Here is a 20,229-nt window from a genome sequence, read left to right on the forward strand (position 1 = left end):
ATTTTTAGATGAGAAATGAGGTCAAAAGAACATTTACTTTGATCAGCATTGCTTTGGTGAGATTTTGAATTCTCAAATGCACCGCCATGTTATCGACTACGAACCTATCGAAAGTGTCATAGCAGTCTGCTTTTGTGATGGTGGCGTTACATTTTTCCAACTGTCTGGCAGCACAAACCTCACCTTTTCTTAGTCATATCATGCGAAATTGCATGCAAGTGTGAGCGAGACAAATAGTGTGATAAATGGAAGGCAAAACAGAGATGATAAAGCGCTGCCACCCCGGACAAGTGTCTACTGAAATGCGTGATTTGTAATCGTTCGTGGGCAATAAAAAATGTGTAAATGCAAAAAATGAACTCATAGCGCGTCAATAAATCAATCAATGTGCTTGTGGAAGTGAATAAAGTATTTCTACGAGATTATGTGACTCGGCAACTGTGTTCCGGCAGTCTGGCAGCCTCATACGAAAATGGCGAACACGAGCACTGAGCGATGAACGACGAGCTGAAAAAATAATTATTGTTTTAAATTCCGTTTTGCCAGCGAAATTCCTTGTCCTCTCTGGGTGTGCGGTGCGGAAAAAGGGCGGAAAAATCGCAACTGGAGCTAAGCAAATAATGAAACGAGCAAAGTGCAACAACAGCAAGTGCAATGAGCATGGCCAAACCAAATAGAATAAATTAAGTTTGCAAATTATGAAAAACCAATCGCTCTTGACGGTCGGTGCGTGCGTGCGCGTGTGTGAGTGTCAGTGCGAGCGAGTGAGCGAGTAAGAACAGCGTAGAATAGAAGCGTAGAGAAAAAGGTTAGCAATAAACCGAGAAGAAATAAAAATAAAACGAAAAAATTAATAAACCAAGAAAACTGGCGGTAAACACGAATGTGTTAGTGTTATTGTGTGTGTGTGTGAGCAACAGCTACAGCTACTACGATCTCCGTGCACTAGGACTACGTAATACGTAAGGCGAGAAGGCGGCAAATCAAGCCCACAGCACATCACATCACATCCCCCAGCATTCCGTTGACGTATTGCGTGCGCTCGCAAATTATGCAAAAGAGCAACAAATTGAACGCTGGCGGCAGCGATGAGCAGCTCGTCCCACCCATTGCAGCAACAGCAGCAGCAGCGAAATAAGCGCAAAACGCAAAAATATAAATAGCGAAAAGGTAAGTCGGCAGCAGAAACAACCAACTAAAAATAAGAGTTGGCGCTCGCAAAAGCGGGCAGAGAGATCTTTGTGAAACGTAACGAAAAATAAGTGAATGAAGAGGAGAAAAGATACAAAAATTTCAATTGGATTCAATTGCAAATAAAATTTGTTCAGCATTACATTTACATACACTGTGAGGGGGCATTTGTGGGTGTCGTGTGCCCGCAGCTCCCCCCTTCCCTTGCTCCACAAAAGCCACTTGCACTTTTGATTCCCTCTCTCGCGGGTGCTCTCTCTCTCTCCCTCGCTCTCTCACTCACTCACTCACCCACTCTCTTCGCCTATTCTGCTTCGCAAAGTTTGCGACGAACAAGAACAATAATAATCAAAACAAAAATGTTTAAAATCCATTTTCTTCGCCTCTGTCTCTCCATCACCCACCACCATCACACCTCTCTCACACTCATTTCGCAGCGCGCTGTCATTTGTCTTGTGCTGCTTCTTCGCTGCCGACCAAGCGACCAAACAGCTGTCTCGCTTGCTCATGCACACATAATATCCGAAGAGACGCAACGAAAACGAAGTTGCCCGAAACAGGGACAGTGGGTCGAGTACGATTTTTCAAATGTAACGCGAAATTGTTCCATAATTTTTAAAACATTGAAAAACCAAAACCCTAATTAAAATCGTCAGCATGCAATTTGGTGCTAAATAAAAAGCAATTTCCCAATCAACTCACAGCATAGCGTGCTTTGCAATTACTTTTGGCTCAAATAAAGTAAAGGCTACAACACAGTTTATCTATCGTGTTCCATGCAAAATGGTCAGCGCCTTTACTCAATTCCAAACAAAGATGGGCCTAAAGACAAAATTTCAATTGTTCGATTTGGTTTTCAATATTGCAATGACAGTCATTCTAATTGTTCTAATGGCCTAAGCGAGACTGAAACCAAGGTGCCGCCCGCCCGCCGCTCGTGAACCTGTGTGTATAGGGTGCCACTGCACACGAGCGAAAATATTCAAGAGCAATGAAAAGTGAAAAAGGATGTACACACACACACACAAAATTTCCATTTGCCAAAAAAAACCCAGAAACAGGCAGAAGGAGAATGAACATGTGAAGAAGAAGAATCCAAAGGCTCCAAGAAGCTGCCTGTGTGTGTGTGTGTTCGTGTGTGAGAGCAACAGGGGAGCCAAACAATAGCAAACACAAAAAAATAAAAGAAATGTCGATTGGTCTAGTACAAGAAGAAGACAAATAAAAGGAAGCTGTAGCAACAACAGGAACAAAACAACAAATCGAACGCGTAATACGCGATTGCTGATTACCTCCAACGGAGAGAGAGAGTCAGAGAGAGAGCGTGCGGTTGAGATTTGAGAGTGGGTGGCAACACCGTATCTGGTCTGGTTCCTTTTTCACATTTTTTCTGACGCCGTTTTGTTTTGATTTTGCATTTTTCGAACCGACGGGAGTGGGGGAAAAAGAGAAATGCAACTTGTTTGACGCTTGAAATAAAGGTGAGAAAAGTCCGAAAGAGATTCCTGTATGCCGGCGCATGACTACGACTACGACTACCTTACCTTCTAATTAATATACTCTGGGCACTCTCCTGCGGTTATTGCACTGTTTCGGGTCGGGTATGGTAGGTATACAACTTACAACTGAGCAGACCCGAATTGCGGTTGCAGCCTAAACCTTTGGTGGTTTCCCCTTTAGCTTTGTTCTTGTGGCACGGCTGGGCTTTAGTAGATGAACTTTATGGCCCGCCATGGGATGTCTGGAATGGGCAGAAGAGAAGAAGTTGCCATTGCCTGCCGCCTGCCCAGAAGTTGGTTTCGTTTTGCTGTCTGGCTAGGAGTGCCCTGCCTCCCTCCCCTCCACGCCGCTGCACGTCGCCCTTAAATTCTATTTGTATGGCTTGTATGCGCCTCGTCCCGTCTCGCCTCGCCTCTTGGAGGAGCATCCTTTCCACATTCCTATTTAGCTTTATATATTTTTTTTTCTCATTTTGACAATGCGCCCCAACAACCGACAACAGCCTGGCCCCAATACGTGCCATTGAACAAAAATAAGTTGAACTGAAACTGGTTTCGGTTTTCTTTTTCCTGGGCCTCAGCCTGGCGCGCAGAGCCTTTTACATGAAAATGCGCAAAATAAAACTTTTTCTGAAGCGACGACGACGAAAGCTCAAAATCAAAGAAATTTTGCTTTTGGGGTCCGTCTTTTGATTGAAATGTTTTATTATGTGACCTCCAGTGTCTCGCTATAACGCTGCATCCAAAACCAACATAAATTTCTAATAAGTTAAGGCACGTTAGAAACTGAATATAAACCCACCAATGGGCCAAGGCCTGCAGGGCATTCAAATACATATTCGACCTCATCTGCCCTCCATCGATATGTTGTCCTCCTACCTGTATTGGGCAGACTCTGTCTCTGCTCTCCCCCACACAATGGCTACGATTCCTCTTTGAATCTTCAACATGTGGTTGTGTGTTTTGGGGTGGTGCTTCCCTGCTCTCTCAGTTGCATCGGGAACGTCTTTCCGCATAGAAGTAGAAACGGAAGATACTTTTTTGTTTGTTACACACAGATTGATTGATAAATGAAATTAAATGCGTGGCCAGACACATCTATCTCCTGTCAAGTTATCAGCATTTTCCTGACGATTCTTATGTTTTTCCAGCGGGTGAAGAGAGCGCGCGCGGCTGCCGGCACCGGCACCAGCACAGAGCCTTGGACGTGTTGAACACGTCACTGGAGCCACACACAGCAGCAGCAGCAACAAGCAGCAGCAGAACCAGCAACAAGAACAAAAGCTTAAGGAGCAAACCACTGGACAGTACAGAATAAAAAAAATACAAAGAAATCAGAGGACAAACGGAATCTAAAAAAATCATACAACATGGCTGCCGTACGAGGACATCAGTACTTTAGCCTGCGATGGAACAACTACCAGAACACGATGACATCCGTGTTCCAGCAACTGCGCGAAGATCTCTCCTTTGTCGATGTGACCTTGTCCTGCGAACACGGATCCCTTAAGGCACACAAGGTATGTTGTCCCGGCCCCGGCCCCGTCACCCCTGAATTTGATAGCCATATAATCGTGCAACCTCTTTCCAGGTCGTCCTCTCCGCCTGCTCGACATACTTTCAGAAGCTTCTGCTGGAGAACCCATGCAAACATCCAACAATCATCCTACCCGCCGATATCATATTCACAGATCTGAAAACAATCATCGATTTTGTCTACCGCGGTGAGATCGATGTCACCGAATCGGAACTACAGGTGAGTCGCACTCAACAGACATTAGGAATAATTCTCCGGAATTGAAGACAACTCGAACCTCATTGAATTGAGTTATCATCCAGATCCAGATGAAGATTAATTTTTAAAATATATAATACTAAGGGGCAAGGGCAAATCTATTTAGTTAAGAATCTCTGTTTGATAGTTTACAACTTCGTTTGCAAACGGTATGGACGGTATGCTATCAAATCGCCTGGCACTATCGCAAAATTTACATCGGCGAAGTGCACATTTTATTCTGCCAGCCAAAATTGTTGTTTCTGCCAGCCATGTGCATGCATGTATGAGGTTATGGTAACTGCAATGCTGCTTGGGATTTGTATTAGCCATGCCACCTACTCCTTTGTCCCACTCTAAATACCCTCTTGAACATTTATCAAACAACATATTCGAACATATCTACATAGCCCTATAGATAATAAACTATTGCGTACAGTGCGTTTTATACCAGCAGAGTTATTCATATAAAATCAGCAGCTTGGATCGAAATGAATTAAATCTTTACGAATTTCCATTCCGTTGATCATTTATCATTGTACTGTGAATCCCACAGTGGGCAAGTGGGCAATAAATCGTAGAGATAACATGCAATAAAACAATAATCTGCCCGAATTAATTGATTTTGATTATTCAAATTAATATTTTGTATTTACTAACATTTTAGCGGGGTGTATCAATTTAATGACTATAACTGTACAGATTATAAATCAAATGAAGTGCTAAAATCTTAATTAAAATTATGAAAAGATTTGTTACAGTCAAACACTATTTAACAGACTGACCTGACACCCACGAAACGCACTGTACACACAATTACCGCCTCCTAATCGGTTTGTCAACAGACATCAGGCGTAAAGCCTCGAAATATTTTTCTGGTTTAAATTGAGCACAAAAATACTAGAGAGAGAGAGAGAGAGACTGAGAGAGGGAGGGAGAGATAGATAGGCAAAATTATTGTCAGGGTCGTTGTTGTTATCGGAGGTGGGAAGAGGCAGCTAGTCTCCCTCTCTAGCCCCACTTTGCCTATATTTATATACATCTACCCTGCCCCACTGGGAGCTGTGCTCGTTGATGCCCCGCTTTTGTAGAGGAACGCCCCATTGTAATTGTCATTTGTGTTGTGTGCTTCATTAACTATTGCTCTATTGTAGGTGGGGCGGTGGGGCAGATTCGCCATACCTACCCACCTCTATATTAAGAGTACCCCACACACACACACACACAAACATACTGATGCATACTGGAATTCCAGACGACTTGTTTTTGCTATTGCGATTTTTAATTAATATTGATTTGCATGCTCAGGGGGGGCAGAGTGATCGATTTCTTCTGATAATTTAGCTGGCATCTCTAAAACGAAAACTGAAACTTTGGAGCTGCTTCCCATATGGAAATTGTTATCCGATTTTCATTCAAGGAAAGATTTTGGAAACACAGGTTTTTCTCGATGTGGGTAACCGTTTTTTGATGGTTCAAATGCCACTTGGAGCACAATTTGGCACAAATTACATCCTTCCTGCGATAATTAACATAATTTCCGTTTCGCTGTTAAGTGTTAACATTAGCTTATTTAAGCAGCAACCATTTGAGCCGAGACACCAACCATTACAGCGGCGGTACCAACAGTGGTGGCGCCGGCACTGCATAGAACATGTCCGCTTGACGCTGTTCTCTCTTGGATTCGCACTCAAGTCGCTGCTGAGCAAAAAAAAAATGGCTCAAATTACGGTCCAGGTCCACCCCCAACCTCACACACACACACATGGAAATTTTGCTTCTTCTTCTTCTTGTGGCGACTGGCAGACGACTTCCCATTCATGCTGCCTGCTCTTTCTCCTACTCCCACTTCTCCACTGCTCCACTGCTTGTTGTTTTTGTCACAGACGTGCGCTCCATTTTTATATTTTCGCTGCAAAAGTTTTGCCGGCCATCTGTGATGGGCGCCCCACTCGGTCCTCTCTCTCACTATCGCTGTCTCTCTCTTTTCCCCCAAACCCCTCTTTGACTCCCACAAGTTGCCGATTTTTTTTTCGTTCTCTTTCCCATTCTCCTTATGTTTGTGTGCGGTGGGGGGAGGGAGTGGGAATGGAGGCTTACGACTACAGCTACGATGACGCTCGCTGTGTTTGTTGTTTGTATCTCTTTCGTTGCCGTTGTAGTCGTCGTCGCCGTTGTTTCTGCACATGTTCTTGGAGTTTCGCGTGGCTCCTTCTCCTTATTCTCCTCCTCCCCCACTTTATGTATTAAACTTTTTCGCCCATTTTTATTTTCTGTTTCGTGCAGTTGTTCTTCTTGTTGTTGTATTTGCCCTTGTACTTTTGTGTGTTTTGCTTGTCCGTTGTGCGTCGCCGTCGTCGACCGCAACTTCTCTGTCCCCCTTCTGAATGTGTGCGAGTGTGTGTGCTGTGTCGCCTGCATGTGTTCGTGTGTGTGTTTGGGGAGCTTTGACGTTGACGTTGTCGTTGTCGTCGTCTTGCTTGGTGCGTATTTCAGCTTTTGCTTTTGTGCGGTGGCTGGCCCCTTTATTTTTTTTGGCGCGTCTGATTCGCCTTGAAAAATGTTGTATGGCTGTGATGTCGACTGGACTTCAGGTTGGGGAACGGTGACTGGACACTTTGGTGTTCGGAACGGAACGATGTGCATTGAAGTGTTCCGTTCCCAAAATTTGTTTTACAAATGGACTTTTTGTTTCGTTACGCAAGGAAAAATTTAAATTTTTGTACGAGCAAATAATTAAAACAAGGTTCACCCAAAATATGTTTTTTTTTTGCTCTTTTGCTAATTAATTAAAACCAGGCTCTTCCCATTCAACTCATGGATTATTGCTTGTCCTTTCGCACTGCATATCGCCACAGAGCGTTGCCACCTGGATTGTATTTTGTTTGCACTTTTTTGGGGTTAAGCTTAGATTCGATTTTTGCAAAGCGTTAATTAATGCTGGCGCTGCTTTAATGCTTTTAGCAAACGTGGTCAACGTGGACACAGACACAAACACACATCTGTACATTGCATACATGCACAGATGATTTAGTGTTGAGGCCACCCCACCTCCACCCGCATCTCGCCCCCTCCCCCAGTATTCGCGACACATGCATGTGTCTGCTCCGCCATGTGCTTTGGTTATATTTATTGCTATGTATTTTTTTTTTTTTCTGCTGCATGCCAACACTTGAGGGTCTTCCCAATGCGTCGCCACACTGAGAACCGCCCTCGCCTCCACTTTTCTCCTTCTCTACCTCGTTTTGGCCTCATTGCATGTGTGGCTGGGGCACGACACCCCACCCACTCTCCCTGCCCCTTCGCCCGCACCAACCATACCGGCACCTTTATCTTTGGCCAACTATGTGAGCAACTGAAACTGACACAAACACACACACACACACACACACACAAACAGACAGAGAAAGAGCCAGAGAGCAAAGACAGAGACGGAGGTGGACACCAGTTAATGGGGTGGCACACAACACACCCAGACCAGACCAGACCAGACCCCAGCCATCACCCCCACTTGGTCTCTCTCTCTCTGTCTCTCACTCTATCTCTTTCGGGCGGCAACCACTTGGCTTGCATTTTTTCCGATTTTTTCTTTCATTCTTTCTTGCAAACAATTTTTATTTTTCTGTGCAGAATTACTTTTTTCTCATTTTTTTTTTTGTTTCTTTTGCTCTGCTGCCGCTACAGCTCTCTGAGCATTTTTTCGCCCCACGGCACGTCGCCAATGTGTCTGAGTGTGTGTGAGTGAGAGCGAGAGAGCGCACTGGGCGCTGGGCTTGCAACTTTGAACTTTTCGAAGGAACCGAGCTGCTGCTGAGCTGAGCGAAAGGGAGGCAAAATAAAAGAAAAAATCGAAATTGAGTGAAGCGCAAAGAAAAAATTTTTTGCCCGCGTTCTGTCTCTGTGTGTGTGTGTGCGAGTCCCTTCCCCCATCCCCAACAATGGTCGCAGCTCACACACACTCACACAAGTCCTCTCCCCATTGACTCGTGTACACTTTCATTCTCAGTCCAAGTCGAAGCCGGCCCACCTTCACCTTCCCTCCCCATCCCCCATGCCCATGCTTCTGTCTCTGCAGTGTGGTTGGGGCCGACGCAGCGTCTGTCCAGTTTCATCATGATTTTTTTCTTGTTCAACTTTTCGTCCTGCTTCTTGTCTTCGGATTCGCCTGCTGGCTCCTCTCGCTCTGCCACTGCTGTCGGAGAGCGCAATTTTTTTCAGCGGCTCACGAAACGTGCATTGTTTTGCCGCACAGTGGTTCAAGCAGGGTAAATTTGTGCCATTCGAGTTAATTAATATTAAATTTGAATAGGTGAAATAAAAGAAACTTTTTTTGATTGATTCTTTGCGAAATCCAAGAAAACGAAATAACCTTATTAGAGAATAGAGAATTTGCTCCTATGTTAGTTTCTGCAATCCCCATAGAAATAGAAACAGTATCGTTCGTATCCAATTAAACGTTGCTCCTAGCGCCGACTGAAGTCACCGTTAGACGATGAGCTTGGATTTCCAATTCATTCCCGATGTCCACACCCACTTTTACATCCATGTTGCATGTTCTCGCTTATGTCCTGACTGCTGCCTCCACCAGGAACACTGGGAGAAGGACGGGAAAAAGTGTGTCCATCAATTGCTGCACTTTTTTGGTTTTTTTTTCTCCGCTCATCTGGTCCATTGTTTTTACTGGTTCCGCTGTGAACCTACCTACCTATCCCACATGCCCAACTCCTCGGCAATGTCTACGCGACACCCGAACACAAATCATGGCCATGAGAATTCATCTCCAGTTAATGGGCGTACGTCGCCTCTCCCATGGAGATTGTCCGAGTCGAGTCAGAAGTCCGGAGTCTGAGTCCAGGAGGTAGTCGTCGTACATTTCGGTGTCCTGGTCAGTGTTGGTCATTTTCTAAGGGTGTTATATACTTGGATCCCGCCGCATTCCACTGAGTATCGCCTTATGTATCGCTTACTGTCGCGCTTCTGCTCGCACTGACTCGCTCGCTCGCACTCACACACACACGCTGGTAAGTTTGCCGCAAGTTTGTTAAGAAATGGTGTGGGGAGGGGGGGTTTTTGGGGATGGTCAGTGGGTGGCGCCAGCTCATCAATAATGCAAATTGTTGTTGTCGGCTAAGGTTTCGACCTCTTTTTGCGCGTGTGCGGCCCACGGTGCGCGTGCTGTGCCGCAATTTTTTTCCTCTGCTTTCTGCTGTCGCTGCTGCTGCTTCGGCTGGCGCTCAGGCTCAAAGTTTCTTCTCATTTTTTCCAGCTTTGCTGCTTATGCTGCTGTTGTTGTTGTATGCTTGAGTACTTCTCTGTTCCTCTGTGTGTGTGTGTGTGTGTGTGTGTGAGAGTTGCGGCTTGCTTATGTTTTATTTTTTTTCCGTCTTCTCTTTTTATGTGCAGAGAACTGAGTTGGAGCTCTGCCTTGGCCTCTGCTTTTGCTCTGCATTTTTTCCGATTGCGACCGATTTTTTCGCTGCCAACGTCGTCGCTGCCGCTATATGCTTATATGTATGTGTGTGTGCGAGTGCTTTTGCTCCTTGCCTTGCCTGCTGCTAATCGTTGTCGTTGTCGTCGGCGCAGCGTCAACGTAGACGACATCGTCGTCTTTTGGCATCATTCTTTTTATTTGTAATTCGGTTCATCATCATCGTTCATCGTTCTGTCGCATGTATGTAACTGTCTCCTCTGCGTGTGTGTATGTGCATGTATTGGGAGCGCTCACTCACACGTCTCTGCCGCCGCTGCCGCCACCGTTGCTTTTTCTTGTATTTCTTTTTATTTTTTCTTCCTCGCTCTGCAGCGTCGTCGACGGCGGCGGCGACGGTCAATGCTGCCAGCTCTCGCTCTGGTCTTCCAATCAGACAACATTTGTATTTGTACACGGTGGGTCTCTCGTCTCGCTTCGATCGGACTCGGACGCGGATTCGGACGTGGACGCGGACACACTCATCCGCCGCTGTAATTACCGTGGTTCCGTTCGCCATTCGTCTCTTCCCTCCGCCTGCCTGCCTGTCCGGTGTCGCGCCAATTGCAAGCACATCAAAAGGTGCCTTTGGTCGAGCGCCGCGCCTCGCCCCGCCAGCCGCCAGACTGCCGCCTTCCTCTAATTACCATCCCAAAAATTACGAGAAAAAAAAACTGCGAATCGTGCAAAATCAAATTAAACTGTTACCCCCTACCTGCCCCTCCTGGCTTAATCAAAAAAGTGCTTAAAATAAAAACCAGGCGCAATATTTGGCCCTACCGGCCCCGATCCGTTCCCGTTCCCGTTAGTGTGTCGCCCGTCTCTGTCGTTCAAGTTCGCGCCTTCTGTACGGAATTTTGCAAACAAAGTTAAAATCAGAGTCAGACAGACGGCCCCCTTTCTTTCGTTCCTTCCTTCCATTTGGAACGACCCCGCACGGCATGCAGACGAATAAAAAATTCAGCTTGGCAAAAGAAAAAAAAGCTCTACGTTACGTTTTGCATTACGTAGTAAAGGCATTCCCTCACACACATGCACACACCCATACCCATGGACGGCGAGGCGTCAAACACATGTCGCAGTCGCTGCCGCAACATTCCTTCCCTCACGTGAGAGGGAGTATGTGTGTGTGTGTGTGTGGGTGCGAGAAGCACTGCCTCACTCTTTTTTTTCCCCATTTCGTTTTATGATTATTTTATACAATATTTCTCTCGTATTCTCCGTATTTATTTTATGTGCATTTTCCTTCTGCCCGGCGATTCGCGTGTGTTTTTGCGCCCCTCATCCGTTATTCGTAGTCCCCCTCCAACGGTTTTTCGAGCTAGAGAATGTCGCGCTCTTACGCTCTTGTTTACGGTGCTTTAAGAAAGCAAAACGGCAACAACAACAATCGCTCGTATGCGGATCGATTCATTGAGATTTCCATTTCCATTCCAGCGCAAAGAAAAAAAATATCAATATAACCGGAACCACGTGTTGATAAACATTATTAAAATACAAACCAAAACGTCAAAGTCAGAAAGAAAGGAGAACCAGGAGAGAAGACTACTAAATCTGCATCTCTCTTGCTGTCTCTTTCCATCATCATCCACACTCGACTTGCACTACTACTAATCGCAACGATTGCGTCCCTTTTGCTCTTTTGCAAAAATAGAGCGAAACAAATCAAAAATAAAACAAAATTAAAGAAACATTTAATAATTAATTTTCTGTGTTAGTTATTGTTGATACCAATCCAGTCACCGATTATTGTTTACACATCTGCAAACATATATAATTTCTTCTCTCTCATTTGTTTTGGGTAAAAATATCACATATTTGTATGAAATTAATTCCGTCACGCCGTCTACTACAATTTGTCAACTATAAAACTCAACAACAACAACAATACTTAAATCCCACTGCGACTATAAATTAATGCAACGATCCATCAAAAGACCTGTTTAGCAGCGACCAAGGAATAACATATTATCTGCGATCAAGGTAGGAATTCTAGAGAACTCTTAGAGACTCGAAATTCAATGAAAGGGAAAGGTAGTCTATTCTCCCCTTTTTCATTTAGTTGGGGCACCTTTTTTGTGGGGTTTCTCGTGTTGCTACTTAAACTTCTTCGATTTTTCCCATTTTCTGGGGCTAGGCCACATAAAATAATGCCATTAATTAGATATACCTAACCTTCACACACACACACGCACCCTCTCTACCACACGCACACACTCGCACGCACAGGCGCGTTCGCAATTAGCGACCATCGGAATAACGGCAAAAACTGAGACATAACTAAAGCAAAAAAAAAAAAAAAAAACTGTTGTACAGCACTGGGCGCACCCAAAATGTGCCTTAGAGTTAGTGTGTGTGTCTTTGCGTGTTGTCATTTAAATATATACAAATGTACATACATTTGTTCACCTTTCTGAGGGCTTTTGCTTGTATGTATCAATAACTAATTGGTGACCCCCAATAACACTTTGTATGCTAATTAAGTTCACAAGCCACAAACAACTTTCAGCAGATGTTCCAGTGTTCTGAAATGGAATAATCAGGCCGTGGTAGAGGTTCTCCAGTTGATCATAACTCTAGATTTATTCTTGGAAGTTCACTATCAAACTTATACAACAAAGAGGAGGGGCAATGCTTTTGGTTGAACTACAAGAAAAATTGACACCTAAAGTTGACTGAAAAGTTTTCTTCTATCATATACTATATCTGCCATAGGGATCTTAGTATAGGTAAAGATGATTCTCTGCAATTCAAAACCTTTTTTTGAACATTCATAGTTCTGGTTAGCTCTGCAACTTGTTTAAGCTGGGAACTAAATGAATTTTTAAAGCAGTAATAGCAATTAGTTTGAGAAAATCAAGGTGCCGTGCCCCTTTCCTTTGATGTTGTTTGCTAAACTTTAAAAGTTTCCACTTAGGTGGGGATGAGGGTAGCCAGGCCGTCAATGTTGCTCGAAGCTCTCGGAGGAGGATATAGGATGGTTGTTGGTCTCTGGGGTCGCCTTCTGGTCAATCGATGCTGTCTGGGCAAGAAGTTCACACATCAATAAGCGCCAAAGTTCGCCAAGTGGCTCTGGCACAGTATGCAGTGGTGGAGAGGGGGGCGCTAAGTACTAAGAAAACACCTAAATAACGAAGAAAGAAATGATCGCAAGCGATGAAGATGACTGAGAAGAAAGGAAAACAAAAGCTTTTGAAACGATAAAGTCCAAGGCTCTCTATCTATCTGTGGGTGGAGTCGAGCACCAGATGTGCACCACTCGGATCAAACTATGACCCCAAAAACCTCTTGTTTGCCCCTTTACCGCTTGCCACTTGCTCCTCTTCCGTTGCTCTCTCCTCTCCCGCTACCAGGCAAACAAGAGGAAGAAATCGGTTGACGACGATTATGCGACGGCCTGGTCTTCTCTGTTGTACAATGGCGGGTTATCAAGTCCAACTGTTGGGCCCCCACCTCCCACTCCCTATCCAGCTGCTGTTGCTGCTGGGTAGGTTTTTTTTGTGGGTGCGGCACAAGTGGGTCCAAGGCCTGAGAGTAGTGCGGGTGCGGATGCATTGTGGGAGGAGAGAGAGAGAGAGAGGAGTCCGCTCAAGCATAGCTGGGCTTATCACAAGCCTATTGAGGGACTTGTGAGCCTTGTAGGGCTGATACAGGGTGAGGAGGGGGTACAAACTCTACCACCACACTCTCTCTCTCTCTCTCCACCTCGTTCCCCATTCAATGCGGCACACTCACACAGTCACAGATAGCGTAATCAGGGTATTTCCGTGCTGTGATTTTTATATTTTTCAATTTGTTTTCTTGCTGTCGTTCTCGTTCTCTTTCCTTTGCATTCATTTGCGCACTCACAGCAGGCACAGCTGAAACGGCGGCGGCGACGACGTTGGCTACTTCTTAATTTCTTTTTAGTGCTTAAATGAGTTGCTCTTCGGCATTGGTGGAGGAGGAGGAGGAGGCGCGGCGGTGGAAGGTCTAAGGGATGGACACACACCCAACCCACCCACCACCCGCCCAGAAGTAAAAACTTACTTAAGAAAATCACAAGAAAATGTAAAACAACTGGACAGCATTTTCATTTCATTGCGTTTCATTTGATTTCTTTTCCTTTTATTTGTGTTGGTTTTACTTTGCCATTTTTTAAGGGTGCTTCCTCCCCATCCTCTGGCTTCTCTCTTTAATCGATCGATTGCAGTGTGTTGTTGTTTTTTTTTTTTTTTCGCCACATCAATCACAGTCAGAGGCGGCAGCAGGTCTTGCTACAATACGGCTGGGGGCGCCCACAATCATCAGATAATAGAAATAAATAAACTTCTGAGCTGGAATTATGGGACAGGCCAGCACACAGACTCAGGAAGCGACTCGAAAGGGATAAAAGATCTCTGAGCAGCTTAAAGTTTACCTCTACGCCTCGAGGTATGCTTTCGTTTCTTGCTGATTTTCAGAGGGAAGAGTCCGAAAGTCTACAAGAGAGAGGTTTAGTTTTAGTTTTTATTAACGAACACCAAAAGAAGGCGCGTGCACTTGCAGCAGTGTAGGAATGTTGAATCTCCAGAAAATACCTGAGTAATCGAGAATAAACAGTTGAACATTGTACTGTGTATTTAATATAGAATAAGGTGAACCTGAACTCTGACTAACCGTTATAGATTTAGTTTTATACTAGCTTGATTCGCAATGAGAAGTACAAAGAAAATATGCATAGGTTTTAAGAGTCAGTAGAATATTCGTACCATGAAGGATATTACTATCTGTAGTTGCACATCGGAGTCCAAGGAGTCGAAGGTGTTGCATTGTCCATTGTCCTAATACGATTCGTTGGGGGAATGCCATGCCATAGTGTGCCACAGCGTGTGTCCGATTCGAATCTTGTTCCGACGCTTGCGAGCGCCCCCTTTGGGAACTCCACCTCCCTCACACACACACATTACACGAATCCCACTTGGAATTCAAATTTAAAACGATTGCATTTATTTTTTCCCCATCAAGACACACATACACAGTGAAAGATAGAGTGGGGCGGGGAGAGGGAGAAGGAGAACCACCACCAATCACTGCCCCGCACCGCTTCACTCATTGAACAATGCTATATAATTACATAAAAGTCAGCAGCTTGTTGGCAGGAGGCAGGAACCCCTCGCCCCTCCAGCCACAAAGAAGTGAAGGAAACAGAAGAACTCTCATCCTCCCGGGGTCTCCCCACCTTCACCCCCACTCCCTTTCTCTTTCTCTCTCGCTCTTTCTTTCTCCCTAGTGCGCTAGTGCCAAAATGGAAAAAATCCCTTGTTTTAATTTCTCTTTTTCTTTCATTTTTTTTGTTCGAAGCACACCCAAAAAAAAAAAAGAATCCGGCAACCGTTTTTTCTCCCCCACCCCCTCCCACACAACTACTAAATAACCGATTTTTTTTTGGTATTTTTTTTCGGTACGTTTCCAACTCATCAGCAGTTTTTTTTTTGTTGTTTGCCGTCGATTTTGGTTGTTGTTGCCTTTTGGGTTGGCTTCGGGTTTTATTTCTCAACTAATCCCACACCTCGCCGGCAGGAACCGGGCAAGGCAAAGCGGGCGCACCCAGTGATTCCGTGATGCCACCGCCGCCCAGCCCACTGCCCATCCCTGAGCGAACCTCCTCGTCTTCGTCCCTTTCTAGATGGAGGTTTTTTTTTTTTTTGTGTATTTTTCTACGTTTAAACTGCTGCAAAGATATAGATTACAATTGTTGTTGCTGCCCTGCGACTGCTCAAAATTTTATATACATAGTTCTGTATGTGTATGTACATGGGTTATGTATGTACATATGTACTATGTGTGAAATACATTATGTATAGAACAAAAAAAAAGGTTTAAGTTCTGCCTTCTTTTCTTTTTTTTTTTTGTCGTTCGTTCCATTTTTGCCTTGGTTCATTTGGCAGGCCTCCGGCTGCCGCCGCCATGACAGTTATTCCCGCCCCCAAAGGCTATCCGCTTGAGGTTGTTCTGTGTTGCTAGAAGGATCCTTGACTTTGCAATCCATCAACTGACTTCTAACAAAAGACTAACTAACTTTTCTTCTTGTGAAGAATATCATACCGGAATTTGTAATTCATTTAAGTCTTTGACTGAACGATGCCCAATAAGAACTTAGGCTACGAATACTGGCAATAGAATGCAGTTGAATTTAGGCTATGGGTTCCTCTTATTGACTGCCTCATGGGTTGCTTCCTTATCTTTCAATTAATTGTTGGAAAATATATTGTTGGAATTCGAATTAAAACATAGAAGAAGCTGCTTTAATAGATATCTCTTTTGAGCTGACTATTATCCTAATCGGAAAAGATAAAGATAATCGTATTTATTTTAAGCCCCCCGTTATTGTCATTCTATAGAGGTGATACTACTTTAGATACAAACTTTTAGAGATTGCCAGAAATCGCAATTGCTCGAGGATAAAAAATGCTGGAGCGACAACATTAGATTTTCAATATTGAAGTTTCGAACTCTGCATTCATGTTGCTAAATCCAAATTGATGTCCAGAGTTTTGAAGGCTACGAAAGGTTGGTGGTTGTCAGGCTGCTTTCAAAGCTATATACCCAATGTACCCCTGTGCCGCTCCATGTCTTATCCCTACACAAACGCACTGCAACGAATTCCAAGGAGCAATTTAATGTCAAACTTAAATTCTCTGTAGGGGATTTGTTTTTTCTCTCCTTGTAAGTTGCAGCTGTGACCCAACGCCTCTCCCCCCCCCATTCGTGCTCCGCCCAAGCTTGGTTGGATCATTTTGTGGATGTGTGGGCGTAGCCGTATTTCATGTACGCGCAGCACTGTTGCATCATTTGCATTTCGAGCACGCCTCCCGCTGGCCCTGGGGCTTTGCAAACAGTTTTTGTTAAAGGATTTTTCCCTGCCCGCGCCTGAAAGTAGGCAATGAATGGAAAGCGTTTCACAGATAAGCGGACATTATGAAAAACGAAAGCGGAGAAAAGACGGAGAAATAGAGAGAGAGAGAGGCAGAGTCCGGACCTACAGCAATTCAGAGAGTGGTTTGGATCAAAATAAAAGCCACGAAAAGCGAAAATCAAACGGTAAACATACTCCCAAAGCCGATGAAGCAGTAGAAAGGGGAAGTAAAGGGGAAAACAGTGAAGTGTGTGATGGGGGCGGAGGGGACAGTTCTCTGCTGCTCTCCTCTCATGTGACCGAGTAATAAAATAGCATTGCCCTAGCAGCGATGACGCAGCCGTCGACGCTGCCGTCAGCGTTGCGCACAATGTAAATAAAAGTAAAGTAAAGCGTAAAGCGAAAAAGAGGAGCACGTTGGTGGAGGAGGAGGTGGAGCGAGGAGAGGCGAACCAAGGCCACATAACGTAACATAAAATAATAATAAAAATGCCGGCCGGCCGCTTTAAGCGGCTGATTTCTGTTTCTTTCTATCCCATCCATTCCATCCGTGCTCCCCCCTGTTCAACCTCATCTTCCTTTTGGAAGACACCCACTCGTACACACACACACACGTAAAAATTCGACTCTTTGCTTTGGTTTCTATCGCCCGCCGCGTACTATTTTCGTCAGTCAGCTGCTTCTGCTGCTGCTGCTTCTTTTACTCTTCCTTCTTTTCCCTTTTCTTATTTTTTTGTTTTGTCGTTTTCTTTTGCTTTTTACTTTGAGCCGGCAGCAGATTGTGCTCGCTGCCTCTCATATGTTTTTCGCTGTCTGTTTTCGGCTTCCCTTTCTTTATTATGTATTTTGATAACACTCGCAACTTCTTCAAATGCTGCTGCTGCTACGATTACACTGTTGCGCTCTTCTTCGTTTCACCTCAGCTACATGTGTGTGTGTGTCTGCCTCTTGCCTCTTCTACTTCTACTCTTTTCGCTGGCAAGTTCAAGTGCGATGGAAGGAGGGACGCTAAAGAGACGCTTTAAGGTGGAAGGTACATATGATATTTAGTTGAAAATTTATTTGCTGAGGGAATTGCCTTTAAGGCGCTGCGCTTGTCCTTTGGCCGCATAATGAATTAACTAAATTAGTACTAGTTTCGTTCTGTGATTTTCATTTGATTTAATGAATCCACAGTCATTTGTGCAGCTTACGCTGCAGCTTTGCATCACACGTAGAACAAAAAAATAGGACTACAGAGAGCTACGTGCCGTTGCCTGGCAACGGTTTCAAAGCTTATGTTTTTTCTCTGTATTTTTTTTTCTGGTTCCACCGCAACAGTTTCTGCTACTTGTCCGCTCGTTTCTCCTTACCCCTCGTCCTCTGTCAGCAGAAACTGCAGTCAAATTAAAAATATGTGGTCTACTTTCGGGTGGTATGCAGCATCAGGCAGCAGCGGGCTGCAGCGGAATAGCAAACAACAAGAGTATTATTATTGGTAGCAGACCAAACCAAAAGAGAAAAAAACCTAGAGAGAAATTAAGACAGAGAGATAGATGGTGTGAGGGGGTGGGGTGAGCAGTGGTGAGCAGAGGGGGGCAAACAACACAAAGCAAATTTTGTAGAATTTTTAATTAAAATGCAAGACAACATCCAGCTCTCTTTCTCTCTCTCTCTCGTGTTGTTACTTTTTTAAAATTGTTAACTAAACAAACGGTGGGAAGCGAGAGAGAGAGAGAGATCTGATAGGGGGAGTTTGGGGGGCAGGAGCTTGTGGTTTGTGCCAAAGGAGTGAACCGAAGAGTGTTGAGCGCGTAAAAGTAGTTAGTAAATTGCTGCTAGCAAACGAGTGAGAGCGCAAGAGTTATAGACACCACCTGCACCTGCACCGCCCCGCCCCACCCAGTGCACGTATCTGGAAGTGCACCACAGAAGTGCCAAGGCGTACAGTGGGCGGTGGTGGGGGAAAGGGTGCTTTGGTGCCAACGTAGGCTCTTCCGCCGACATGAAAATATTGTCAGTCAATTGCATCGGTGTTCAAACGAAAATGTTCCGAGATGGTGGAATGCAATGGAATAGACATGGACAAGCGTCGGTGAAAAACGTATCGTGTAACTTGCAGAAGAATGGCACAGTGGGCGGGAGGGAGAGGCAGGCTGGGCACTGGCCTGTCATTTAGCCTAACATCATTCACACACTCACACACACACACACACATGGGAGCAGCCCCCATGTCCAGCCGTTCGTTGGCGCTCTTCCCCGAGGGGCATTTCTTGTGTCTCTCTATCTCTCTCTATCACTCTCTGACATTTCATTTCCGTAACTCAAAAGCTATGCACTGTCTCCATGTGTGTGTGTTTGTATGTGTATGGAGACAGTTTATAGCCCAAGCGAATCTTCATTTACTTCCGCGCCGCAGCCCTTCTCTGGTTTCTCCTTTCCATATTTTTTTTTTTGCAGCATGCAAAGTGCAATTTTCTAACTATTCTGGGCCTGAACTGGGGAATGCCACCATCATCAGCAGCAGCAGAAACATCAGGAACAGCATCCGCAGGAGAGGCTCCTTTAGGAGCACACACACACACACACAAAAACACACACAAACACACACACAGCAGCTGACAATCAATGTTTGGTTTAGCAGAAATTTCTCCTTTGCAATTTTTGTTGCATCAAACTTGAGGGTAAAACAAAACATTGCAAAAGCAACAAAGAAAGACGGGGGGGAGGGAGGAAAGCTAGAAACAAAGATAGAAAGAAAGAAATAACGAAAGAAAGAGAGGGTAAAAAAATGAAATTAATTTCTTTTGTGTTCAGACTGGAAGCGTCGTCGTCGTCCTCGTAGTCCCAGTGTGGCCAGAGCTGGTGCTGGTGCTGGTGCTCGTCCTGGAGACCCAAAACCCATCTCCAATGTTCATTTCCGGCAGTCAAACTGCGCGTCCTGCGCGGCCCTGACTCCTGTCCTGGCCCGGCCTGGCCTGTCCTGTTCTCTTCTATTCTGTTCTGTTCTGTTATGTCTGCACCAACCCAATCCCAATCCCATCTCCAGTCCGTGTCCCTGCTGCAGGTTGCTCAGGTGGCTTTTCGGTAGGTTTCGGTGCCGCCGCCTAGAGTTCTGAGTTTGAGTTAGTGGCATCTTGTGCCTCCCCCCCCTGAGCATACTCTTCATTCCTTCCGCGTCCGCATCCGCATCCGCGTTCGCGTCCCCATCCTCTGCTGCTTCTGCTCGCTTTTTTTCCCCATACACAATGTCCTTTTTTTCTGCGACAGCAGCAGCAGCAGCATCATCTGCAGGAGTCGGAAGAGTTCGGGTGTAGCATTCTTCTTGGCGTTTGTTCATTTGCCGCAACTGTAGCCAGGCGGCAGTTAGACAGGGGGCGCGGAATAGAAGCAGTTGTGGCAGTGGCAGGAGTAGGAAACTATAGCTGCTGCTATGACAGAG

At 45.1% G+C, this 20,229-nt stretch overlaps 1 protein-coding gene across 3 annotated transcripts in view; it reads left to right on the plus strand.

Annotated features, from left to right (window-relative positions):
• Positions 1–269: 269 nt before the first annotated feature.
• The window catches only part of LOC111077031 (broad-complex core protein isoforms 1/2/3/4/5), a 47,434-nt gene continuing 27,474 nt past the window's right edge, over positions 270–20,229 (plus strand). For 2 of the 3 annotated variants that reach the window (XM_022371145.2, XM_022371147.2), the window contains exons 1-3: positions 271–1,170; positions 3,842–4,210; positions 4,282–4,446. In XM_022371145.2, the coding sequence (XP_022226837.2) occupies positions 4,061–4,210; positions 4,282–4,446 (315 nt within the window). In that variant the 5' untranslated portion in view covers positions 271–1,170; positions 3,842–4,060. Of the gene's footprint in view, positions 1,171–3,841; positions 4,211–4,281; positions 4,447–20,229 lie in introns of all 3 variants that reach the window. The other variant, XM_022371146.2, reaches the window with a different exon arrangement.

This window comes from Drosophila obscura, unplaced genomic scaffold (genome assembly GCF_018151105.1).
Source record: "Drosophila obscura isolate BZ-5 IFL unplaced genomic scaffold, ASM1815110v1 contig_186, whole genome shotgun sequence".
In the NCBI taxonomy this organism is placed as follows: Eukaryota; Metazoa; Arthropoda; class Insecta; order Diptera; family Drosophilidae; genus Drosophila; species Drosophila obscura.